This window comes from Branchiostoma lanceolatum, chromosome 3 (assembly GCF_035083965.1).
Source record: "Branchiostoma lanceolatum isolate klBraLanc5 chromosome 3, klBraLanc5.hap2, whole genome shotgun sequence".
NCBI lineage: Eukaryota > Metazoa > Chordata > Leptocardii > Amphioxiformes > Branchiostomatidae > Branchiostoma > Branchiostoma lanceolatum.
This window is the reverse complement of record NC_089724.1, coordinates 15,220,407-15,247,971: the sequence shown is the minus strand read 5'-3', so window position 1 is coordinate 15,247,971 and position 27,565 is coordinate 15,220,407. Positions and strand designations below refer to the sequence as shown.

General features: G+C 40.0%; 3 protein-coding genes across 11 annotated transcripts; 1 reads left to right on the top strand and 2 right to left on the bottom strand.

The window, feature by feature from the left end:
* Window positions 1-58: 58 nt before the first annotated feature.
* On the top strand, window positions 59-4,195 carry LOC136430535 (uncharacterized). The gene is made up of 4 exons (XM_066421242.1): window positions 59-191; window positions 1,882-2,039; window positions 2,636-2,818; window positions 3,380-4,195. Exons 2-4 carry the CDS (start codon window positions 1,902-1,904, stop codon window positions 3,653-3,655), a joined length of 597 nt encoding a protein of 198 aa, XP_066277339.1. The 5' UTR covers window positions 59-191; window positions 1,882-1,901; the 3' UTR covers window positions 3,656-4,195.
* LOC136430536 (fucose mutarotase-like) lies at window positions 4,038-8,551 on the bottom strand. Its single transcript, XM_066421243.1, has 6 exons — window positions 8,380-8,551; window positions 7,750-7,818; window positions 6,848-6,918; window positions 5,738-5,836; window positions 5,249-5,322; window positions 4,038-4,921 (listed from the first exon to the last, which is right to left on the bottom strand). The coding sequence occupies exons 1-6, from the start codon at window positions 8,462-8,464 to the stop codon at window positions 4,864-4,866; spliced, it is 456 nt and encodes a 151-aa protein (XP_066277340.1). The 5' UTR covers window positions 8,465-8,551; the 3' UTR covers window positions 4,038-4,863.
* Window positions 8,552-11,211: 2,660 nt separating this feature from the next.
* On the bottom strand, window positions 11,212-21,447 carry LOC136430534 (uncharacterized). Of its 9 annotated transcripts, none has more exons than XM_066421232.1 (13): window positions 21,274-21,447; window positions 19,631-19,709; window positions 19,109-19,524; window positions 18,399-18,538; window positions 17,559-17,649; window positions 17,017-17,142; window positions 16,444-16,593; window positions 15,491-15,951; window positions 14,601-14,921; window positions 13,747-13,855; window positions 12,975-13,142; window positions 12,315-12,491; window positions 11,212-11,741 (listed from the first exon to the last, which is right to left on the bottom strand). In XM_066421232.1, the coding sequence occupies exons 3-13, from the start codon at window positions 19,494-19,496 to the stop codon at window positions 11,593-11,595; spliced, it is 2,280 nt and encodes a 759-aa protein (XP_066277329.1). In that variant the 5' UTR covers window positions 19,497-19,524; window positions 19,631-19,709; window positions 21,274-21,447; the 3' UTR covers window positions 11,212-11,592. The 9 variants fall into 9 exon arrangements, with proteins under 9 accessions (XP_066277329.1, XP_066277335.1, XP_066277333.1 ...); XM_066421238.1 differs by having other exon boundaries at window positions 18,399-18,532; XM_066421236.1 differs by having other exon boundaries at window positions 19,109-19,515.
* Window positions 21,448-27,565: the final 6,118 nt, after the last annotated feature.

The following is a 27,565-nucleotide window of genomic DNA, read 5'->3' as shown; positions in this document are numbered from 1 at the left end:
TTCCCATGTATCCAGGTGTACACAATACCTTAACCAAGGCTGACAGGGCGAACAATAGTGCCAGTCACGCGATCCACCCATTCTCCACACAGAGAAAATTAAAAAGCTTCAAGGTGTTCAAGTGGCCTGCGCAGCAGTCTGCAGAGAAGGCTTTCTTCAGGGAGCTCAGTAGAAAGACAAGCCAAGACAAGGTAACAGGAAGAGTAGCAATAATTTTAAGGCGTAAATAAATAGGTTGTAAGTATTGGTCCATGGTAAAGAATGCAGTCAGTTTATATCAAATGACTGGAGACATTCTAATACCGGCGAGATCTATTATCATGTTATAATAGAGTGCGTTTAAAGTTCGCCATGTTTGTATGCCAGCTACAGAAAAGGTAGCAAGTTTATGTATACTATCTCCTTCTTAAATAAGTATTACAATGTCATGAGTTACTTGATTTCACATTGATATACTAGTAACTGTGTCAGGTAACTTTAGAGCATCTTAAGCAAGATCAGACAACGGAATGCAATGTAATGCTCTGTTATGTCGCCCATGAGCCATGTACATTAAATGATATAGGTCTTCCACAAACATTTTTTCCGGAACATAAAATAATGTCAAACCTTGCTGTATGACATATGTCACAGTACAGATTGGAATCCATTAGGATCTGGAATCCTACTAGTAGAGCTTGGAATTCCAGTCTCTATTAGGAGGCTTCCAGATCCTACTGGATTCCAATCTGTACTGTGACATATTGACGATTCATGTAGATGACGACATATTTAGGAATTATAGATGCTTGTACTGGGTATTGGCATGATAACCCAAAGAGAAATGTCACAGTCCAAAGAAGAAAAAACAAACATCATAGACTATGTTACCTTTACAACATATGGTTACAAGTAGGTGCATGTACAGTACATGTACATGAAAGACATAGTCAATCACTTGACGGTTTTTGATCTAGCAGCATCATATATTGCAACCAACTATGGATGTTGTGTAGATGGTTATGAATATCTTTAACAGAAAGGTAAACGTTTTCCAGACAAGAGTGTTGCGCACGTCAGAATGGTGTAACAGAGGAATGGTGTTTAATTATTCACGAGCGCTTCCAAGAACCCGAAGTGTTGTTCTGTGAACTGTGTACTAGTATATCATCATATTGAAACACAAGAGGCGAGTAGTACAGACTCCTGGCTCCCGGATTCGAACTCGCACATGATAGGCTAAACTGTTGTTTCCTGCTACAGATCTAGTTGGCTGTTCTTGTAGACAAAGACGACATAGGCGTTGCTAGGCAACTTAATCATTCCACAAGCTAGTGTAATCGCACAATACAAGAAGTGAAATCAAGTTCCTATAAAGATCGATAGGTGACAGTTTTGCACACCTGATATGAGAAAAATCACAGACCGTATCCATTGTACACATATATCAGCTCTGAAATACGTTTGCAAAACGACGGAACCAACCGAAGCTGTCGTTCCTGGAATAGCATGTGGCTAGATAGAATTCCACATTGTAAAAATAACATCATGGATAATCACGAGATGGAATATAATATAGTAAGTGTATGATGTAGAAAGCTTGTATACTAAAAGCTCTAAGTTCCAAATCATTTATATGTGGCATGAATTCTAAGAGACCACACTCAAAACAAGAATAATTACTATACTATATATTCAAAAACGTAGAAGTTGCATTGTCCTCACATTCGTAATGCTGTGTTGACCACGTCAGCTGTTACACGAACGCGTACGGCTTTTGCATTCACGGATTTCAATCGATGCGTCACATCCGTAAACACCATTTACGACTGCTACACCTCACAATTGTACTGAAGCAATCTCCTGCACCTGATCATTACGTTTTGTGCTTTTTGTCGTCAGTTTTCGATCAGGTTTCCGTCATGGGAAAGCTGACGGGCAATACCGGCGGGAAGGAGAAGCAGGCAGAGCCGACGATGGCCGACGAACCGGTGACGGAAACTCCCGATCCGTCGCCACCAAGTTTCGTGGTTCCGTCGCCTGTCTATTGTCCACCAACGGTAAGGTAACTAAGGTTCGGTTTAAAACGAAGAGTGGAGGGGGAATTCGAAGTTTGTCTTTTTATCTTAACACGAGGTAGTGTTTTTTTTTTTTTTTCAAAACGATAAGGTTTAACCACTATTATATTGGCTTGACAGGGCCTAGATTTATGGTGATGGCAAAATAACGACTAGAACCCTTAGCAGGCTCTGCGGGTCGGGCCTTTTTGGCTTATGAAATGCTGTTTTTCTGATGGCATATCAGTTCTACTTGTAATCGGGTTCTTGTTGGCCGCCCCAAATGCTCGACTCGTGGGGCCTGCTAAGGAGGCTATGATAATAAATTAATTAATGACGCACTTGCATGTTTTATATACCGATATTTATTACAATTACATTCTGCAGTACGGTATTTTTTAATGTACGATGGACACAGGGGTTGTTAAAAAATACGGAATGTGGATGGAGGCAAAGGATGTGAAAATCGTCTCACAGATTTGAACGTCTTGTTCTGTATCATTTTTACAGGAAGATGCAATAGAAATAAACATTATGCAAACCTCCTTCCGAAAATCATATATAATAAGTTTCTCTTTTCCTTTCGTATTTACCACTAGACCAGCCCTGGCCGTCTGACTCGCTCGCGGAAAAAGAAGGTGTGTTACCGGCGGTGTAAGGTCCTGGTGGTCGGTGTGCTGGCCCTCCTGGTGGTGTTCATGTTCATGGGCGCCAGCTGGTACGTCCACAGGATGCACCGTGATGCCGAGAGACCGCCGTGTGTGTACGGGAACGAACACGAGGTAGGTTTGGATCGAGTTAGCCGTCGACAGCCAATCACGTTGCCGCCCACGGTCAAGAGGCAATGTGATTGGCTGGTGGCTTTCCCTCCAGTAATAGAAGGGGGAGCAGCTGATTGGTTAATGGCTGGCCAGCGGGAAGGATGATCACAGGCCAATACGACAGGGTCGTTTCTCGATATATACATGCGGTGGGCCTGGCATGAGAGGATGGGTTAAGTCAAAATGAAAACCGTACCAACAAAAATACAAGCCTACACGGGCGGCACAAGATGATATCAAACATACAACACAGGCAACGGAAAATCGGCCTGCCTGTAAAAAGTTAGCTTCTGAAATAAAATCGTATGCGGAGAGCAGGCATCACAATTCAGGTGGCGCCTAACGCATTGGCTAATGTTAAGCAAGCATGGTTTATGCAAATTCAATGCAAATGTGTACATGCTTATGATTTGTCACATGTTATGAACATGCGTATGATTAGTCTGTGGGTTTGAACTAAGAATATTGTCTTCCCCTTGTAATAACCCTCTAAATGTACCTGTCTTTGTATTTGCTTGCCAGGACTGTGACAGGGAGAAATCGAAGCTCTGGCAGGAGTGGTTCGAGAAGAGCATGTGGGTGATGAAGCACCGGGGGGAGGAGCGCAGAGGGGGGAAGGGCGGCCATCACACGGAACAGGGAGACAACCGCAGCGAGCGTCCTCAAGACATCAATATGGATCAGCTCACGCACATCATGAGGGAGTTCCGTCAGGAGATGGAAGAGCGCTACCCTGAGATGGAGGAAGGGGTTCACCCTCCCCCACCCCCTCCTCCTCCACCACCCCCTCCCATGTAAGGGGTTAAGTCTGATTGATGCGAATTGCTCAACATTTGGTGGGAAAGAAAACTTGCATGCTTTTCCCCACCACAAGAATTAAAGAGCAGAATAATGTTATAATACATGGTGACAGCATGAAGTTACTTAAGTTTATAGAATGTATAATTATCGTAAGAAACACATTTTTGATGGTGTATATCTCATGAAAGTGTGTAGCTATATATATATATATAGAGAGAGAGAGAGAAACAAAGTGTTAAAGATGTTGTATAATATTCCATACGACTTGTGCGATGCTTATGACAACAAAGGCAACTCTAACTTGACTCCTAACTTTTTCCAATTGTCCCAATACGTATAGTAGATTACTAAGAAGGTACAAGATCTTGTGAGACAAAAGAACAATCTAAGATGCTTTATTGGTATGAAAGAATCTGTTAATATCATAGGTAAACCTGACTCAATCATCATGACTTTCCTTAAGACATCAATTAATCTGATTGCAGCATGTTGTAGCTATTATGCTAATCTATGATGAATAAAACCTTGTCAAAAACATTTTCTCCTTCATTATCATCATAAATGTCCTCAAATTGTACATAGTACATATTAACAATAAATAATTTCACTAATTTTATAACTTTCTTCTATCAACGAGAATAAGGCTAGTCAAAGAAAGTACATGTACATGTATAAATAACATCAACACCTACATGTACGCATCAGTGTCCATTTAAAATCAATGTTGTTTTGTAACATCAAGCTGATTAACAAACGATGCTTGACAAGTCAAGATCGATTCCTCCAACTCATAGAACATGGCATATCATCACGCTGCATTGCACTGACACATTAATTATGTATGTGCACCATTTCTTGCCAGCGATGTGGTTTAAGACAGATGGTAAACAAACTTATGAAATATCAGTATCTTTTCAAAGTACAAATATCATAAAGGAACATTATTGCCACTTGAAATTATTTGAGACAGTAATATATTATTGACTACTACAAAATGCACCTTGTTCTTTGACTTCAATCCTATTTTGTAGTTTCAGACATCTCTTTTTGTGAAAAGGTAGAAAAAAGTTTTAAAAAATCATGTAGATTCAGAATTACTGGTAAAAATTCCATCGGGTTTAACAAAAGAGGAATGTCTCCTTTCTAAGCTAGTCTCCATATGCTATGGCCTATGGCTGTTTATTAGTTCATAAGCTGTCTCATACTTAATCTGGGGCAATTACACCTTTCTTCAATATGATGTTTCCATAGAGTGCAGTTTCCCTGAAAAAAGGTGGAAATAAATAAACGTTAGAAGCATTGACTCTTACTCTTACTGCAAATTTGTTTAAGGTTGAGAAGACTGCAAATTTGTTTAAGGTTGAGAAGACAAAATTTCATGGTGAAGGGGGCATTCGCAGTGTTTGACATTCCTGACAGAAAATCTGTATTGTTCCTGGTGTGATGATTTTGCAATGGACAGGTCACCATGAAAACTGCAAATGTCAGTTTCTTCTTCTTGTTTTATTTCAAAACATTAGCTGATACCAAAATCGGTGCAATTCTTACAGATAAACTTTTACTTAAAGATAAATCTAAAGATAGTCTTACCCTGTGGCCACCACTGCAAATGCCTTCTTGGCTCGGTCATAGAAGGCAAACCTCTCAACCTGCTCCAGCGGTGCCTAAATATGTAAAAAATGGACAATTGCCTTTTAACAAATAAGACCTGGTTTGGTCGTCAAAACATAAAAATGCACAGGTTTTGATCAACGTGCAGTAACTGTCCCATTGGTTGAGCTGCAAATGCAACTTTTGATTGATAGCTTGTAATTTGATTGGTCCAAAAAGTGGATCCCATGTTGCATGCTTTGTGAAATAGAATATACAACAAGAGTTAGGAGACCTCATATGTCCATGAAATATTTCAATTATTCAAATGACTTTCACATTTCCATAATCTATGCATGGTTATGTACACCTTTAACTAGCTTACTAGTACACATATCACTATGTTGACATATTTCATGGTTGCAATAAATGACTGTTAAGCAAAATCTATCAAAAGATTTCTAAACTACGGCCTACAGTTATACTTACAGTGCTGCCTGACTGCTTCAGTAGTTCTCTGTACGTGTCCCATACAGGAGTCTTCAGTCCCTTTTCCTTGTCTCCAGGTACGAGGTCCATCACAGCTGCCTACAGCAACACACCATGTCAGGGATTTCATATGCATAAGTTATCCGACTGAGTAAATATAGAATAAAACATGGTGTAAATGTATTCTGTATCACCCAAGGAGGGCTATTTATGTCATACCCAGCTGAGAAGACACACACTTTGATGCAAAATACGCCAAAAAGCTTAGAGAATTTTGTGTCCTTGAATGATAAATTGTAACATCAATTCCAATGTCCAAATCCAGTATCGAAATTGTCAACAGCAACGTACATGTCGCACATGAAGCATGTTTGAATCATTTAATTGAAGCCTGTGCAGTACCCTAAAATACAGACCAGTCCGGAACACCCATATCAAATGTTATCCCGGGCCAGGTATGACATAAGCATCAGTACCTCCGGCCAGGCATAGTGTGCACCAGAGTGAACTATCCGTAGGAAAAATGTCTACTATATTGTTTTTCAATTAGGCTACACTATCTTGAAATTGATAATATGGATGATATCAACTTCTGTCTGATTTAACACACACACACAAAGTTTGCGACCATACTGTACATTGTACAAAGGAGCTGCAAACTGAGCAAAGAGATTCTGTAAAAAAGTGCAAAACAATGTCGGAAAACGGCTACTACTAGTAATGCCGTAATACCAAAGTCAATCCCAAAGCTAAAGAAGATGTAAAAAACAACAATAGAATTCAGTGTTTTGTATACCATGTTTTGTGTGTCCAGTCATTTGTTCAACTTTCCTGACAAAAATGAGGGCAACTTTTTTTCTTTGCACACTGGCACCAGTACAGCTTCAGGGTGCCCAGAAGATGTCATCCATATAATCAAATCAGTATGACCTTATTGGAATTAAAAAAATATGCATTCACGAGCAACAGAATACAGTACCTAATATTTTAGGAAGCAAAATTGTAGTTATATTGTACATGCCTTTGGGTAAGAATTTCAATCAGTGGTAACACAAAAGTACAGTGTACTATGTATACTTAATTGCCTGATGAGAGGTATGAAATACTCACTGGTGATTCAACATATGTGTCCAGTGGCAGGAGTTCCAGAACTGCCTTCAACAGGTCAGGAATACAGTGTCCTAATTTGTGCAAAAAGTAGGACATTGTCATTGTGGTTTGATAGCCTCAGTCTTGAGGCTAGTGAACACAACATCAGGGGGTCATGCGTTCAATTCTTGGCATCCTGTCCAGACTTTGTGTCCTTGGGAAAGGAATTTTGCATGACTTTCCTCACTTCACTTAGGTGTGTAAAAACCCAAAGGGGCGAGTACGCCGCTCACGGGATTAGAACCCACGCCAATGCCGATCCACAGGGCTTGGGAAATCAACGCGCTAACCACTAGGCTAAAAGATCCGGACCAGTTAGACTGGTCAGTTAGTGGAGGTTGATCCCCACTGTTACACTTATACTACTCCCCCTTTTCTTTCAAGACTCGTCCCGAGTCTCCGAGTGCGATATGATATCCCTGTGTGATCTGATCGTTACTCACAGGGCCGGTGTGGGAACCTAGGCTAAAAGGTCCGGACCAGTTAGACTGGTCAGTTAGTGGAGGTTGATCTCCACTGTTACAGGTGTAAATGTGCACCTGACTTCGGTTAGGCCCAAGGCACAGTGGATTAACAACCAAATGCCCCTATGGTTCCCTGAAGGCTATAGGACCTTTGCCTTTTCTGTCATTGATCAGTGCAAGGTTTCAAAAAATTGTACACATGAATTAGAACACAGTTTTCAGACAGAATCATGACAGGCACCTCGACAAAATTGAAAGTAATCTAGAAAACAAAACAACACAATATTGTGATATTGGACTGTGACTGTGAGGTTTTAAGTTCTTACAGTAGTATTTGTTTAATGTAATTGTGTCATTAGATTATGGATATAACATGCAAAAATATATGGAATGCCATACCATCTGCCCTCACTTCGATTGGTCCACTGCTACAGACTGAGCTGGTTGGGAAATTTGCATCAGCAAAAACTGTGATGGGGGAGAAGAAGGAGGCTGTTGTCATCAATTGCAATTGAATTTTATCTTGAAACAACGTCAACTCTTGTAATTCAGGCAGGTACCCTAGACCGCCACAGTTTAACATAATTTAGCTTGCTTGTTTTTTATCTAAACTTCGTGATCTAATACGTCTATAATCTGCCCTAGACCAAACTGAGTCTACATCACTGGGAATTTTTGATAAATGTAAGCAACCCACGAAGAAGCGAATTTTATTCAGTTGTTAACTTTTGACAGCACCCAAGTACAACTTAGCCTGAGTACCAGCCTCCGTAGTGACCGCTGGCTCAGTTCTTGTCGCTTGTTGTTACTACGGAGTCTGGTACAAGTACAACTAAACGTTCAAACCCGTATATACAAGGAGGTTATATAACCTCCTTGGTATATACAAGCATGCCGGTCAAAGGTCAACCTACTTCCTAGACTCCAGTCCGACGATTTTATCTAACCGTAATACGAATTGTGGGCCAGTAAATGAACTGCAACTCAGAAGTATACATTCGGATGTAGTATCTAATATTGCAGACTTACCTATCTCGTCGCCATGGCCCATACGGGCGAGGACGAGCAGTAATTCTGGGGACAGGATACGCGGAATGCCTTTCAGGACCACCATCTTGAAAATTACCCACTATGCATCAGTAATTTGCGAACTCTAAAAAAAGTTACTGTAAAAGGGCGAATATTCGCGGGAATTTAATTTCGCAGTAGAGAGAAAACGGAGTGCTCCCTGTGGTTTTAAGTTCGCGGTGGAAACAATTTTGTAGAAAAGCAGAAGACAGAAGAGGTGAAGAGGTTACCGTGAAAACAGCGAATAGGAAACAATCGCAAAAATGTTCCCTTTACAGTATTGTACTAAAATTGTCTGTTCGTCTAACTTTACTTATTCCGAGTAGATGTTGACTTATCATCTGCTCAGAGATCATAACTTGATCATAACGATAAAATGGACTTTAACGCCACTTCACCTAAATCCGCAGAGTAACACTTTTCTAAACGGGATATTTAGGCAAAGTTAGGATAGACTAGCTACCTACAAACACAAAGCTTTTACTACCAAGAATTCGAAGACGACGAAGGCAAAAACTTTCCGTCCCATCTTGGAACGTTTGGCCGCATCATGAGAAAATCGTTTTACATGTAACGTTATTGTTCACTGGGACATAAATACAGTACAGTAACGGTTAACTATGATGTTACACCTGTTTCCAGTGAAACACAGACATTCACAAGAGATAAGTATTTTCTAGCAAATACAGACAGTTTTGTGCTTTATTGTAATTGATGTTGAGGGAAATTGTGAGTAGGGGACATAATTTCTAGGATTGAATTCGACTAATGTCGGACTATTACATGTTGTTATCGAGCACTATTTATATCAGGCGGTACTGAAGCGCCGACTAGTAATCCTTGATGGTACTACAGCCTGGAACAGATGGAAGATAACCTATTGCTAACGAGTTGATGGGAATGTGTGGAAACTGAGTAGATTGGTGTGGGAGACAAAGAAGGCCATGTATCAGATCTAGAGACAGGTCAAGAAATTGGACACAGACAATGATGGGAGAGGACTTTATCACTTTTCTCACGTAACTATACCGTAACTTTATTTTCGAGATCACTTCATTTTGCGGTAGGAGGGGAAAGGAGGCTTTCAGAGTTTTACCTTCGCAGTTTAAAGACTTTCGTAGTGCGGTAGTTAACCATCGGAAACGCATATTTGTGTGTAATGAATTCGCGATGGAGAGGTAAGTGCAAAAATAAAACTACCGCGAACATTTCAAGATTTGCAGTGTTGTGTGCTGTCTGAATCAGGCACCTCGTTTGCATAGCAGAGTTGAATTATGCATTGTTGTCACAAATGTGCAAATTTCAATAATTTTTCCTTAATTTGCATATTTGTGACATCTTATGAATGATGAAAAGGTGTTTGTGTCAAAGGATGGCATTTCAGCACCATGGCACAGAGAAATAACATTGGGAGATTTCTACCGAAAAAAGATTTTGAATGTCAGTTTGGTGTGAGATCAAGTCTAGTATTCTACCTTGCCAAGCCTTCTTCTATCTAATATAAGAGATCAAAGTGCTTTTCATGAGAAAAATATGTAGTTAAATTAAAAACATATAGTTTACATGATCCACAACTTTCAGAATATGTATGTCTATGAAGGTTTCAAAGAACACATTGAATCATCATTGATATATAACCAGCTGTTGCCGCGCCGCGTGCTATAATAACACACTGATATAAACACATGGCTATACAGATAACATGGTGCATATATATGTATTTTTTTACTCTCATTGGTGTTATGTATATTTTTACTATTATGTGCAATTTGGTGCCTGAAATGAAAATAATACAATGTGAAAAATGTATTAATGACAAAATGTTCATTTCCGTTAGCTATCATATGTATCTCATTCTATTCATATTTCTACACACTATCAGAATATACAAATATCAGACGTTATGTAAACAGCTTATATACACACTTTGCTTCAAACATATAAAATTCTTGTGATTGACATATAAAGTAGAGTGAAGTCATTCCTCAAGCTAACCAACATCTTTCACACCACAGTCCTCCCTCAGTAAGACAGCTGGAGCCGCATAGTTCCCGTTGAGAGCTTTAATTCAGACTAGTACAAACTCTTGCTACAAAAAAGACTTGCACTTGATGAGGAGTTCTGGGGCTCCATGTGTAAGCACGTCCAACCCCCATATGATGGGGAATAAAAGACGTAGAATTGGATAGAGAGAGTACCACGACCGGTTTCGCCGTGACAGCTTTTTTAAGCGTACAGACTAAATAACACATGTACATGAGGTTCTCACTTATATACCTTTCTAGTGCATATTGCCCTCAGGCTGGTACATGGTGACCTGGTAACATGATACCCTACAGGTCGTTGTGCTCTGACCTTAGTTGACCTACAGCATGATGTCTTCTTCAGTGATTGACAGTTTGCTATTACATGTATCTGATTGCATACATATTTGTATGCACTTTGTATATTGTTGTACCATAAATATGTAATGATATATGTTGATAGAGTTATTAGGACTCAAATGACTGTGTATCTCTGTTATATTGTATCTGACCCTTACCTCTTCCCTCATGACCTCAATGAAAAGCGGCCTGCGTGCCGATTTGAGCTTATCATGAATAAACAAAGGTTCAAACAAACAAACAAACTTTCAAAATATACACATGTACTATCAAATGCCATATAAACAGCTTATAGAAGACATTTTGCTTCAAATAAATATGTTCTTAAAGAGTTCTTATATCAGATTTTAACATTATGATAAGAATGAAGTGGCTAGAATGATTTAATAATGACTGAACTTACAGAACATTGTATACAAAACAATAATTTTTTTTATTTTTGTTCTTAAGATATACTACATCTAATATCAAATTTGTTTATTTGAAAGATCTCCATTAGTGACATTACATGATACAGTCACTTCACTAATCTTCCTGGAGTCATAATTACAACAAACACATTACATAATTTACCTTAACCTATCAACACATATATCTACACTTACAATAACACTAGAGTACGTGCAACAACATTGATAAAAATTGATAAAATGCCATATAAACAGCTTATAGCAGACATTTTGCTTCAAATGAATATGTTGTTAAAATTTTGTGGGCTAAGTTTTCGTGTCTGTTACATTAGCCAGACTATTTCTACATGAAGGTTCCCTCTGGTGCTGGATTGCAGTTCCTAATGTGCTTCATCCTGCACCTGTTGCGCAGAAGAACTGCTGGGCAGCTCCTGGACGTTGGTGGGTGGTACAGAGCTGTGATGGTCAACAGCTGTTGTGTCGCTGACCGCACCAGTTGACCCATGGTCTTGGCTATGGTCATCTAGCCCTACATGAGAATACACAAAAACAAAACTATACATTTAATTCACAATGATAGTTTGTGATGGCTGTCTGCATATCATCAGGCTTCCATTTTGTAATTTGAGGTGCCCATCCAATAATGATGAGTGAATCAACATATCGTTATTGAACACTCAACAGATTCAGTCCTTTGAAATGTTTTGTAATGATTTCAGAGTGAAAACGCATTCATTAATTTCTATATTCAACACAAAAAGGTTGAAAACTAAATTTACTAGATCATGTCTGATTCCTGTACAGAACTATGTATCATTGGAAAGTTTGATATTAATTTCTCTTACAATGATGGAACCTACCAAATTTGCCATAATTATCCTACATTCAAAGGTTGTCACCAGAGCTGACTATACAAGTGAGCCACCAAACAAGAGTACAGAGATCTTACTAACACAGTGTCTGATGTTGGCAGAGGAATTTTGCAACTTTTTTTCTGCCCTCCGGGTTGACATCTTGAAAAGGTGATCATAGTCACCTATTATGTCAATCCTTCCACTAATGTGGTAAATTTCAATGAAATGAATAGGTAAAAATCAGTTACTTTGGTCCTTGTGCTTATAGCCCATGTGCCTGAGGATGTCTGTGCTTCTTCTGGCGGTGTAGTGGCACAGTTTACACTTGTACGGGCGGGTCTTCTGGTGAGTCTTCTGATGCCACACTAGGTTACTCTTCCTCCTTGACCGGTATCCACACTCCCCACAAACAAACGGTTTGGCTCCTAGGCATCAACCAGATGGCAATGTTACAACCCTGACTACAGACAAAACCTGCCCAAGAAGACCACCCAGGTGGTTGAGAAAATCTGGTCTATGTGGACAGAGTTCTTTTAATTATGATTAAATCAATGGGTAAAATTATCTAACGGACCACCAAAAAGTGGTCATGATGTCCATGTGATCCTTATGTACAAGTGGTCTCTCGTACAGCTTTGACTGTATATCAATGACCAGATGTAGAAGTGGTCTCCTGGAAAGTTTGAAAGTTTTACAGGTTTGACTGTTGTTTGGTACAGAAGGGGAAAATCTCTTGTGCGGAAATCTCTAGTCTTCACTAGAAATGCAACATACAAACATAAAAATGCAAATATTTGATGGACATATAGCCACTCTCTCATTGGCCGGAATGCTAATTGTCATGCTATCATTGGTTGAACTGCCAATTGTGATGGACAGTCAGGAACGTTCCATTGGCACGGCCCTACCTGCATGTTCCAGCATGTGTGGCATGAGGTGACACTTGTAGGCTGTCCTGTAGCCACACTCCCCGCACATGAATGGTTTCTCCCCAGTGTGTTTCAGCATGTGTCGATCCAGGTTCGCTTTCTGACATGCAGAGTAGTCACACACGGAACACTTGAAGGGTTTCTCTCCTAAGTGTGGAAAAAAAACATACTGTTTCATTTCATAAATTTGCAAGGACTTAACTTTGCAGTGGGACAGGCAAGGAGGTATTCACAATTTTTTGTTTGCAGTTGAAACAGCCTTTAATAGTAATGCAATGCAAGAAAAAATAATATTGACAGTGTGAGGTCACAGCAAAATCCTGGAACACAAAATCCACTGCATATATTTCATGATTCATAGTAACACTTTTGGGTCCTCTCTTATTTAGAAAAATTAAAAATTCTGAAGAAAATAAATCATTAGGAGAATAATACAACTCTAAGCTTTGCTACGATTTTGGTAAATTGTTTAAATTTTACATGCAGCAAGTCGCCAGCTGCTATGTTTACTATAATCATGTCATGAGTGGAAATTAACTTGATTACCTGGTGGCAGGAACCAAGGAGTATGATTTGTAAGCTTTGATGTTTTATAACATTAGAAGGGGGTATATTAGGTGTAAAAGTCTATGTTCACTGAATAATACTATTTATTCATCATTGGCTATAATCAGAAAATGTTTTATATTGGCATCATAAGCACTTTAACATAAACACAACCCAAACATTCTTTGAAAACAACAACTCTCACCAGTATGAATTCGTACATGAGCCAAGAGATTTTTCCGATCCCCCTTGTACGGACAGTATGGACACTTTCGCTTTGTACCCGTCCTTTTGCCTTTGGACGTTGCATGAACCTGGAAGCACATTGTCAAGCAAGAAGTTGTTAGCTTGAATCAGTTTGCTCTAAAGTAGAAAATTTTTCTACCTGAATATACATAAAGAGCCATTGAAATAATGATGATGATCATTCGTAGCTCCAAATTCTTTTTGGGAAACAGGTGCAGTTGTGCAGATAACCTAAAAAATTTGGTGCACAGAAAAAAATGTAACAATTACAGTACAATGTCAGCTAACCCTGCCAATACACTTTCGAGCAATGGGCCCAAATTCCACAGCTTACTTCAAAATGCTAAACAAGTAAAAGATCTACAGCAAATATTTCAATATGCTGTATACTTGTGTGTAGTGTACAATTATAGTAAAACCTTTATGTACATAACCGTACACAAATATCTAGGTGTACCAGTGCATCCACAGTCAGAACTTTGGTGCACAAGTTCAATTTTGCATAATATTATGCACCCAGAAAACTCTCTCCATGAATTCGAATGTAAGCAACTGTGTTCAACTTTCTGCACACGTGCCTCCAAATTTAGCATTATAAGCCCCGTGCAGTGTTGCCCAATGTTTGAAAAGTGTAAGTTTGTATTACATCTATTGGACTAAAGCATCTATATAGAGTCTCAGAGCTAAAGATTATAGAAAAAAAAGAAGAGAAACTTCACGTAACACTGTTGTTTAAACTTTTATCTGTTTCTTCACTCTTTGAACAAAAACAGAAATATAGTTTTATACGTTGTAACAATACAAATTATGTACCCCAAGAACTAGCCGTGGATTTTTCAAGGCCGCTCGCGTCATGACAAACTTTGGAGGGTTTTCTTGCGGTGCTATAAGGACCCCCGCTCTTCTCTCAGCTGTGCTCCCCCCTCTGGAAGAACTTGGAATGTCTTTCAGTGCTGTTGCTGTTCCATCTACTGTGTTCTCCCCTTCAGACAATGGTTCAGCCATTGCTTCGTGGTCTTCCCAGTTCATGTTGTCACCGTAGTAAGAGGACTGGGCGTTGTTTGTGTATTCCTCTTCCCTGTTGCCTTCTTCTTGCATTTCTGTTTGTTCATCGTGTGGTTCTTGCTTTATGAGCTAAAAAAAGGCACAAGGATAACACACAAATTTCATTGGCACTGTACACGACTTGGGACAAAATTTCTCATTTCAGCATGTGTGATAACAATTAAAAGAGAAGCTGATGTACTGTCCAAAAAAAATTGGGCGCACTCAAATCAATTTTTAATTGTTCAAATCGAACTAGGGAAGCCCGTACCACTATGTGAAGTACAGACTGGTCTGAAGACCCATATCAAAGGCTTGGGTATGATACTATAAATGCAGAAATGTTCGCGGTGGGTTTATGCTCACGATTTTTGCGGTAAGCTCTTCGCTGTGAACTTAAAACCACAGCAAATTTTTTCCCTCCTCCCCCTTGTCTACTTTTGTCTCAAACGTGAACTTAAAACCACCGCGAACACTCCATTTTCTCCCTAGCGCAAAATTAAAACCACGCAAACTTAAATGCATTTACAGTAATACAGAGATACTGGTTAACCAGGCGACAGTATGTAAAAATGCTTTATACTTCTAACACACTGAAATGAATAACATTTTTTAGCAAATAATTTTTCTGATGAAGTACAAAGTTGAAAACACCCTACCCTGTTCAAACCCTCTGGGTTAGGTGTTTCACTTGCATCAGCTGCATTGCTGGAGGCTAAGTTGATGGCAGCGTTGGATTGAGATCCCTCCAGATCGTTGGATCCAGATCCCTCCAGGTTACTGTATCCAGATCCCCTCAGATCTCTGGTAACTTGATCCACGATCTCTCTCAGCTTGTCGGAAGCCCTGGGTGGATGGACAGCTGTTTCTGTAACCATGGTTACAGTACTTTTTGTCTTCTCTGCGTTGATTGGTTGATTCCTGGACGGTGACTCTACAAGTGTTCTCCTTGGTGCTGATGTGTTGTGGTGAGTTGATGGTGCCGTCCTCTCATGACCTTGAATTGCACTCTGGTCATTCTTGGTCACTGTGAGCTTTCGGTTACCTGAAGTCCCTGGCTGGACAACCCATACTGTTGGTTTGGAGGAGGTAGTCTCTTTGACATTGTGTGATTCAGAACCTACGTGTGTCAAATGAAACAATAAAAATGATGTTCCCATTTTTCATGGTGATTTCTTCAACACAAACCTCTTAGTTTTATAGTAAAATGTAGTTGGCAGTTTCAACCAGGGAATTTACACTGCATTTTCTCCCTATTGAGAAATTTCATCCCGACGAACATTTCCTCTTTTACAGCACATGATATTCCAAATCAGTGGGACAATGAGAAAGTAACAATGACAAAATCTTAGCTTTGCTGTAAGGAAGGAAAAAAAATCATACTTGACATATCTTGTCATATATGTACAAAATGTATATTCAGTGACTTCATGAACATTTTGCAACTTATACTTCTTAATACTGTATATTTGTACATGGAGAACTACATGTAACAGTATAACATATAACAAGTCCAAAAAAAAAACTTTTAACATACATGTACTATGGGTTCCCCCAATATGATATCATAAAAGGTTCCCTGGGCACTCAGCATGCTAAAGGTTAAACCCACCTGTGTAGGAAGAGTTGGAGAGTGAACTATGCCGTTTGTCGGAGCTGAGATTTCTGGTTACCATGGTGAGGTTCTTAAGCTCCTCTACAGCGTACTCTCCCACCATCATGCGGTGCAGGATCTTCACCAAACTCTTCCTGTTATTGGAACCTGGGTGTCACAAAATGTTATTTTAAATTTATAAACATTCAGATGTATTTGCACTCTGGCTAAATAGATGTACAGCTATACAAAATACTTTTGTTGCCACTTTCCACATGTTAGCAGACAGCACACACACACACACACACACACATACAAGCAATACACATACATTGTACATGCACGCACGCATGCACGCACGCATGCACACACACACACACATTTCAAACCATCAAACTATTCTCGAGTTATGCTGATCACAGACACACATGAACAACTGACATACAGACATGCACATACACACACATAAATGTACGCACACAACACACTCACACACAATGCAAATACTCAGACAGTTACACACCAACACACATACCGACACACACACAGACACACACACAAGCACACAGACAGACACACACACACACACACCTGCCAGTATGTCCACATTCCTCCTCCTCAGTTCCACCAGCAGCTCCTCCATCTGAAGTCTGGGCAGGACGGCTAGCGTCACCTCCTTACTCAGACCACTGATGGAACTGTCCGAGTCTCCTTCATCTATTTTCAATAATGAAATAAAAAACTGTGAATCAACAGCAGTGTCTGACTCAACAGGATTATGAAAACAAAAAAATTACATTTCTAATTGACGGTCACAAAACAAAACAAAGCAATAAGCTTAAGAAAATGATGATATAATCATGATTATTAACAATGAGAGGTAAATGTATATCATGCGCTTTTAATAGGACAAGCTCATGTACTAGTCAAACAAAATTTGTTAATCAATGCTTCAAGAATTAGAGTGGAGATAGTCCGGGCAAGCAACCCAACATGATATGAATTTTAGCTTTCTATTTGTTTATTGAGACAATTCTATATCAAGTTAGCTGCAAGAATTCCAAAAACCAAGAGATTATCATCATACCTTATTGTGACCTCTGGACAACAAAAATAGAAACATTTTCCCAAACCTTCATCAGGTTCGTCTTCCACTTCCGCGAGACTGTCGTCCATCCAGGTGCGTCGGACATCGTGTGAAGTTGCGTACAAAGGGTATGTCATCTAAATTGTACAGGAAAAATTAGGAGCCTACATGTAAGTCCACCAACTCTTGATAACATTCCACTGGGTATCCTAAGACCATCAGGTTACAAAAAAAATGGTCAATCTAAAGAGATCTCCTAACGCAGCATCAGTAATCCCCAAGGTATGCACACTTCAGATATCCAGGTGTTCTTGGGAAGGCCTTGTTTTTTAAATATTGTGGCGGACTAAGGGTACCCTGCAGAATTATGACAGTTCATGTCCTATCAACATTCAGTTGACAATTGCAATGTATGACCAAACATCATACTTATAACATGTACACGTTATGGTGATTAAGAAGAATACAAACCAGCCAATCAATGTGTATTATTAAGTAGGGTCTGGGAAAAAAACCTTGCCGAACCTGGCCTTATTTTGGGTTAACCGCTGGCAAGGGAACGTTGTAGAATCATTTTTCAATGATGCGTAAAAAAATGTATAGTAAATTTTACTGCTTTTGTTTAGTTCAGTACTGATGATATACATGCTTCGTGTATGAATCTGATGAAAATAATTATGATAATATCGAAAATATCTTGATGCAAAGAAAGGGAATCCCTACCTACTGATTCTAAATTTTCAAGTGTAATCGAAAAAAGACACATCATATTTTCCTAGGTCTAGTCTTTTTCTTGTACAGAATACAAGTTTGCGCGGTCATTCCTGCCCTTCTTCCCACACTTATGAGCTGATTCACTTGAGGAAAAAAATGTGACCTATGTCACCTGTCCTATGACAGCTGTCGTTGGAGCTTCATTATAGAGTTCATCGGCAGGTGAGGGGGTTGACCCGCGTGGTAAGGCAGTTGTTTCACTAATGAAATCAGCATCCTCATCATCCCTAACATCGCCATTTGCATCTGCATCTGCATAAAAAAAGGGAAGATGGCTACATCATTAGCATAGACATCTAGCAAATGATAATGATTATAGGCATCTATTTCATGATCATTCTAAAAATCACTAAGAAAATACACTAAACTTTTTTGTCATGATCCCAGGAAAGCTTCACTATGGCATTGAAATTGATTTAATTATCATTGATGAAAATTTTTACAGCTAGACCTTTAGGGCAGAAATGCAGAATGACTCATCAATCTTTCTCTCCCTCTTTATTCTCTCTCTCCATTCATTTGACTATCTTTCAAGCAGGAAGTTCAAGCACAAACATGTAAGAGACTATCAGCAATTGCTCACAATTTTATACCACTGCCTCCCAAAAGCTAGAGGACCCTGCTCTTAAACCATTGTCATCTTGACTTAATAATAAAGAAATTAGAAAAAGTCATTCTTTAAGTATTACTTTTGATCTGTATCTTTGCTATGCTTTGTCTGACCCCTCCCTCCCTCATGACCTTAATCAAGAGTGCCCTGCAGGCTGAATTGTGTTTCTTGTGAATACAAGATCAAACAAACAAACAAACAAACAAACAAACCTCCATCCTCCTCTGTCATGGTTTCACGCAGATGGCCAGTCCTGGTGGCATGCCAATCGCCCAAGAAGGCGTCCAGGACTTCGAAGAACTCCCAGTCGCTTCTCGCTTTTCCGTTACGTGCGACTGCCTCCTTGTGCCTGAGGTACAAGTATCTCAGATTCCGGACCTTTATGTTCACCTGTCTTGTAGTCCGACAGTAACCCGCCTCCTGCAGCCCTCGGGTAAGCAAATCGTACGCCTCTTTTTTCCTGGCCTTCTCCAATTTACTTAGAATCCTGTCGTTGTTCCATAGGCTGATCAAACAGTGTGTCTCCTGGCTTGACCAGTTACTGCTGTTCTGGCACTGCTTTCTGTGGTGCATCGTGCCCTGGATTTCCGCCATGATCATCAAATGTGTGAATCAAAAACTACAAACACTAAAAAAAAAGGAAAGGGAACAGAATAAAAAACTAGACATAGAAAATTCAGAAAGGTGATATTCGAAAGAGCTGTAGAGATGCTAATTTGCATGTGACCCCTGACCTTTTGTAAGAGGAGGAGGTGTCCTTAGTTTACACTTGGCTGGAAGTGTCCTAGTCGCTGAGCTGTCCTGCATCTAGAGCTGTATGACGGATCATTAAAACGGTTGTAGGACAAATCTTACTGAGGAAAAACAGCTCTACAGTCTAACCAATATTGTAAAGGGCTTCAATGAGTTTTTCTAATTGGCACAGTTGGGTGTAAGCTAGCTGAGTGCTTTGGCTCTCACACAGCCACTCCATGCCCTGGCGCACAATAAAGAGCCTGGAAAGCACTTTTGCCTCAATAAGTGAACAAGCTGTGTTTACCCAGCTTACAAACGTGACCAATCAGGAAGGCTCCTGGCTAACATCCACCCCAGACTTCTAAAAATTGCAACCAAGGTTGTAACCGGACCCTTAACCCACATGGTACTGGTGTACGTGTGTTACCGTCTGAGTGGAAGTCAGCTAAAGCAACACATATCCATAAAGGGGGAGATTAGTCAGTCCCAAATTATTTCAGGCCTATCTCCGAGTTCTCCCAGAAATCATGAAAATCTTTCGGTAAGAGAGAGGTACACAAAATACTCTTAGCATACATGCATTTACACAACAGACTCTCTCCAGAACAGGGCTACAATCTACAACCAGCTGTTAAATCCTGGTACAAATTGGTTGAAAAACCTGTTTTCCTCAATGTTGGCAAATATTCCCCCAAATGGAATCCTTACCTTGTCTACATTAGTTCGCCTGAAGATTTGCACTTTCAAAGATTTGAACTTCGCGTTGTACCGCTCTGCCTCCAACCGGAGCTAAGCCGCCATGTCTGGGCCACATCTGGGCACTTTTCAACCAGGCGAACACAATCATGGCGACAGACATGAAAACATGTGACCTGAATTTCTCTCAACTCAGACAGATCGCAAGGATTCTTCTCCATTGTTGGTACAGTGCACTCTGACAAACAGCCGACAAGCGAAGCCGCAGCTGGAACTTTAAGTCACATGGTTTCAAGTTTGACGTCATGGTTGCATTATAAACCTGGCTGAAAAATTTGATGTGCCCGGATGTGGCCCAAACATGGCGGCGCCTCTGGTTGGAGGCAGCACGAAGTTCAAACCAATCAAATGAAATCTTCTGTCGTCGTTTTGATTGGAGAACTCCCTGAAAATTGTTGGGGTTTTTGTAGGCTTTTGAAACTGAGGCGACCATCTTATGGCACGTTTTTGCAAGGTTTTAAAATGCTTAAGGTATTAAGTTACTACGAAAAAAAGGTAAACAGTGTTATTAAATGTCACTACCATAAAGATTTCAGAATTTTTCTTATTTCCATTTGTATGGCCCAAATATCGCTTTCCCCCAACCATTGCCTTGGGGCCCAGAAAGGTTAGCCTGGCTAGGAAGACAGCCCAGCCTTTTCCGCGAACCCTCACAACGGGGTCAGCGGTCCTAGGACACGTCTTCTTTGAATTAAACGTAAATGGGGTCAAAATCGGGTATTTCTTTACGTACAGATGTTTGCTGTGACATAACTTCGTGTCCCTCCCCATACGGCGTGTGAAGCACTGCAAACCTGTAAATCCAAACCGATCTAACGTTTAAGAAAGTAACGCTAATAATTATATACAACTTGCACCATATTAAACTCAGAAACTGTAGACGTACCTTAACTTGTAGTTAGGATTCCAGACTACACATGCACCAAATCTGACGAGCACTTGGAGCGCAAAAACTGCGAAAAGGGGCGAAAAAGCACGTGAAGACAGTAAAGCCCAGAAAATCCGGCGCGGAACGTATGTAAACAAAGTACTTCACAATCCCTTTTGAAGGTCAAAGGTTAAAAGGTCAGGTCACCGTTCAACCCTCTGGTGTACGCTATACTGTCGCAAAACAGCTACTGTAAATGCAAAAATGTTCGCGCTGGTTTCATGATCGCGGTTTTCGCGGTGACTGTGTGACCGTATCGCTTAGTAACTTTGTTTCAAACGCGAACTCAAAACCACTAGCCTGGGTGCCATCCTATTTCTACCGGGGCTCCTACATTCGGTAGAAATAGGATGGCACCCAGGCTAAAAACCACCGCGAACACTCCATTTTCTTTCTCCCTACCGCGACATTAGATCCCCGCGCCGCGAACATTTCTGCATTTACACATGTAAGTTGTAATACATGCATTGAACAATGCAATTACCGCAAATTGCTGGATGGGCTTTTAAAGTTTTCCTACATCCAATACTAGTAACTTCTTTTAATGCTAAATCGGTGCGATTAAATCTAATCCGATTTTATTGCAAAACAGGTTCATTTCATGGAAATTAATCCAAATAATACGGGGTATTCATTAAGGGCTCAGCTACATCAATCATGCAACATTTTGTCCTTACAATTTTTCTATTCTTCTTAATCATTCTGCGAACCAGCTGCTATGTTCAGTATAGGTCTTGAATCACCGGCTGAAATTTACAGCAATATCGACGACCAGCTTCAGGTTGGTCCTAGATCATTTATATCTAATAGCATACATGGGGAAAACTATTGTAACTTCAATTAATCATAAGGTTCAACATAGATAGATAACTTTATTGCGCAACAACTGCACAAGGTACAAAGTCTTACTGGTACATAACTACAGTTCTACATATAACATTAGCGTAGAGTGATGTGGTATTGTTGTTACGTTGTAGGCAGCAACATGTAATATGGTAATATGATAACCAAAAAGAGTATATCTCATAGAAAAATGTTTTTGGACTTCAAACGTTAAATGATAAAGGACATATCGTTTAGCACTTTCGTATTTGATTTGATGCAGGTACGAGTATCGGTTTAGGACCATATGGACAATAGTTATGATACTATAGTAATCATAATATATTATGGTAAACAATATATGATAGTCTAATAAGAATATATGATAATAATATTATGATAATACTTATTCCTTGTGTGTCATTATATTATGATATATCAATATAAGTCTTTGTGTTAAAGTAACTAGAAGCCATTTGTACTATTTTAGAAACGCTGTTTAAGTATATATAGTTGCTTCCGGTGGTTCCATATTCTGTTGAATCTACAACCGTTTGGATAGGTTAACGTTTTCCTCATAAGTAAGTAGCAGCCTTGCATCAGGAGTACTCGAAATGAAGTTTGACGGAAATGCTTACTAGTATATGTTGTTGTTGAAGATCGTTGATGCTGTACCAGTGATGGAAGCTAGGGAGCGCTCTTACCACCAAACAGGTCTAAACTTGGTTTAAAAAAAAGATAAGGTAAAGGTAAGGTAAGTGGTCGAAGCTCAGACTGAGAACGACGCATGGCGCTTTTTCGTTAGCTAGTAGTGCAATGCGGCGTCGCTACGGCTCGCGTGTTAAGGTCGCCATGTACTATTGGTTAACGTACCAGAAACTGTAAGGCAAGTATTTCAACAACGATCACAGCAATTGTAATCAGCACTGGAGTTGTGACCGGTGTAGGTCATACTGCAAGACGAAGGACTACCCACGCTCAGCCATTCGTCGTCATTCTGAAGTCGTCCTCACCTGCAGTTATCTTTCAAGTTACTAGGCGACGTTCTTGTCCTACGCTGGGTCACCTTCAGTGACTTGAACACTATGTGATGTGGAACATTTGCTAGGGTGTTTAGAAGACAGTCGTGATGCCTCGACGTTTATATACTGCTATTAAAGGGCAAACGGACTTTAAAAAACGCCACTTACTAGTTCATACCCCCTTCCTACTGAGTCGGCGACTGTGACCAAAAATATCATTAGTAGTTAAAACGAATTTCGTTGCTATAGAAGTGTATTTTGTAAGTTATGTGTGTTAAGTTGTCTTTCCGACTTGTACTTTTATATCATGCATCGTATTCACTATATCATAAAGTCATAGATCATACAGGTCCAGGTTAGCGGCTCAACGGTCTAAATTGAGTAGAAAAGGTGCCCAAACTTTCTATAAACACCCAAAGCTTAGTTTACCGGTGGGAGGGGTGGGAAGGCAGCGACCCACAGTTAAGAGGAAACCGCTTTACAAGATCTTTACACGAGAGAAACTTGTAGGTCAGATGAAAATGTAACCTCAAAGCTGCGGCTGTTTTTTGTTTATTTTGGACGTTTTCGCGCTTGTTTTGGGCGTCTTTCAAGTCCTGTGGATCTTCTGCATGGAAGACTAAGCCGAGATGTTTTAAAAACCCTTTCCACACTTGAGAGGCGTCCAAAAACAAGAAGCGACTTAATCAAAAACAACAAATGGAACGAAACAGACGAGAGCGATAAACATCATGTAACTCAGAACTTTACGTTCTATCGGCGCGTGCTTTGATTCATAGCTAAGCTAAGTTACAATGACTGCATTACATAGAACATATTACAGCGCTTTGGAATCGAACCGATACTTACAATAAGGACAATACTACAGCCAACTGTAAGACAAAAGTATGGTGCAACGTAAATCTGAATCAGTTCATTATGTTTATGAGAGGGAGTTATATTACACAGATCATAGCTTCTTTAACTTGATGAATCTTATATAGCGTAATATATTTTTTGTAGACAGCTTTTTTTGTAGATTATTGTTGATTGGAAATTTAGCAGATAAGCGATATCGATTCTGTAAATTACTGTTTTTTGTAGCTTACTATTTTCATAGATTGTTATTTTTTGTAGGGCACTCCAGACTCAGTATCTTAACTTCTATCGTTCGATCTAAGTTGATTGTAACGTAAACATAAAGAACATCTGGTCTAGCCTCATCCAACATGGTTCACGTCATGACCTTGAAGTTGACACTTCTCCTAACCGGTGAACGACCTGTCACAAAAACCTCTGCTTCCTATCTTAAATAACGTTCAACACCGCACGTACCTGTCTACATGTACCACAAATGTTCGACGTCTTCGTGACAAAAGACACGAAACTGTTCCGTCTCCGTATCATACCACAAACTGACACATTGTACAACAATGAATTCCAAATCACCAGCAGGAAAACAACATGCGTGTCAACGACGGCAAAGCCGCAAACTGCACCCATGTCCCCGAAACAAAACAGACATTTCGTAAAAACGGGATGTTATGAGTAGGAATGAAGTTGGCGCCAAAGTCAGAGCTGCGGCCATATACCAACACAGGACTGCGTTATAACTACTGCCATTGACCTTGTTTGGTAGAGAGTATGAGTTCAACGACCCCAAATCAAAAACAGCCCTTCGTATGCCCCAGTAATACCAGATTAATGGTACGTATTTACCCACGTTTCTAATATTAGAGAAATCCTTGGCAAGGTCTACTCCCTTGCAGGGTAGCATGTAGGACGGACTAAAAGGTTTTTGGTGGGGGAGGGGGTGTCAAATGTTAGCAACGTTGGTTTTGAACTTCATGTGTATTCTTTTAGCCCTTTTTGTTGTACTTCTAACTTTCTTTAAAAAGGTTTTGTTTCTTTTTCAAGATCCGTATTGGTTGACCAAAAAAGAAAAGTGTCATAACTTCCACTCTCTCTCAGTGTCTGTGACTATGAGCTTGACTATGCTACCCGAGGAGTGAGAGAAAAAAATGTCTTCTTCATTGTTTATCCAATGACGAGGGAAACGCCTTGCAGCTGTGTACACGTTGGTACAACAGTAACATTTTACAGAAACGGTAAGGATGTTCAAATTCATTCAACCCATACTATGAAGGAAGCCCTCACCCCTCCTCCCAAGTCTGGCTGCTGTATAGCAGTTATGATTGAAAAACCAACATCGAAAAGCTGGGAATACTGTAGTTCGATCGCCCCACGAGTCTGCGAGCTCGACAATGTCGGCAGCAACATACGTCTCGTGTACTCTTGATCACATCGCGATTTTGAGAGATCGCGGTCGATGGCTTATATATACTGGTCACCACGCTCTGTCTAATGTAATAGTGTAGATTTTCAGGCGAAACATTTCTAGCGATGAAAATAGGCTGAATGTCGTTGACAGAGTGACCGCCCATTGATGATTGTAGAAAGTAAATATGCAAGGAAAAACGCCGTTGACGTTGCGTAAATCTTTCTTCTCTATTCATTAGGAGCCGTCCGACGTTTATGGCCGGGGTATTTGCTGAGGGCGTGTGATACGTGTGTGTACACATGGGCTTTGTATAATTCCTTGTAAGTCAACTTACTTCTAGTTAAAGCAGGAAACAGTATCAAAGGCGGTTCACGTGTGTACGAGTCAAATATTTGTTAAAGAGCTTTGAATGTGTAAGTCATGTTTTAGTATGACTTGCGGTAAGGCTACTGTAGAGGCTAGGGTGGGGAGGGGGGCACGAAAAGTTGATAGCCTTCGGTCATCCATGACTGACTTTTCACAACTCAAAATAGCCAGCTATGTGTTGAACAGGTCCCAGAAATAAAGCGGACGTTAGTTGTGATGTCAACAACAAGTCAAACAGAATTTGAGTACCGAACTCACAGTCCTCTAAACCCGCAGGGTTAATCTATATACGTCACCAGGTGAGCTTATTTTGGTAACAGACACGGCGTGTTACTTTGTAGGTTTAGACACGCGCTATTTGCAAGAGTGTGTTTGTAAGCTTTTGAAGTAAAGAATAACGCTGTGACAGGTTGTATAAACTTAACAGGTGGTTAGGGGTGCATAGAATAAGGAGAGGGAGAGAGACAGAAAGACACCCTCTATAAAGGATCCGACCACAGTAGAATTACTGAAACTAATGCAACCAAGCTACTCGCAAACAAATATACGACGACAGTGTCGCAAGCTGACGACGTCTTTCCAATTCCTTTCTAAAAATAAGTGGCCGTGTGAGAAAAAGCAACCCCTTCCATTCAATTTAAAGCTCGTATCGAAGACATATAAAGTGATATCCGTGCGACTTCCGCTTCTCGTTAACAAGATCATTAAAATAGATCTGAACATAGTTACTTCTCAGTTCTCTTTTACTCGAGTGGCAATCTTGGAAAGTGATTGTTTAAACAGGCGTGTAACACAATCGGCGTATAGAAAAAAACACCTTAAAAGGACAATGGCACGGGCACTTGTTTTACAAAGTGGGCGGTAATACGTCAGGGTGTCTTTTGTGCACAAGTCAACAAAGAGCGACTGAGGGGCATCCTAGTGACGGAAGTAAACAGTTTAAGGTGACTTGTTGATTGTAATAGGATTTCCTTGTCTTGAGCACGAGCAGGTAGTCTTTTGTGTAGTAGATCTACTAAAGATAGGTGAAGAACGCGTGGTATTTTTGGAAGTAGCTTTTGCTATGATACTATTGAGCATTTCTTCATTTGTAAAGAAAAAGCAAAGTGCTTTTCAAGTAACGTCAACTCTCCTAATTCCGCCAGGTACCATTAAAGAGCCATATTGAAAAAATTACCGTTATTGAGGCCTTCTCAAGATGATATCCCGAACACGTGGGTTTCTGAAGTGTGCCGCATACCTCGGGGATTACTGATGCGTACATTCATTTTTTTTAATTTGCAAAATCATGAGAACAATAAAGGAACTCATATCAGACCTCTCATCAATTTAACAAAGTAAACATACGGGAAACGAATTCTTTATACTAATACCAAACAGTAGTTATTGTCTTCGTTTTTGACACATTCTTTCCATATCCGAATAGTTGTCACAGCAACTGTCTTTATTACAATCACATTTTAAGCACCACAAGTTGTTAAGAAGACACATTTAAAGAATAGGAACTAACGATGGCACTATGAAGTATGAACGAAGAATAAAACATGAACGACAACACATTTTGTAACGTACATCAAGGCAACAAAGAGAACGGGTGTTCAGTACTAGTGTGTTAGTTGTATTTCAGGTTAACCCAGTTATATCAAAGTTACGTGCCATTTGTCGCTGTTCACAGACGGATATCTCCTTTGTCTTCTCATCTACATAAAAGGACGACAGAGACATCCTGAGATATTTCAGAAGACACACTTATAGCATTTAGGGGGTGGCGAAATGGAAC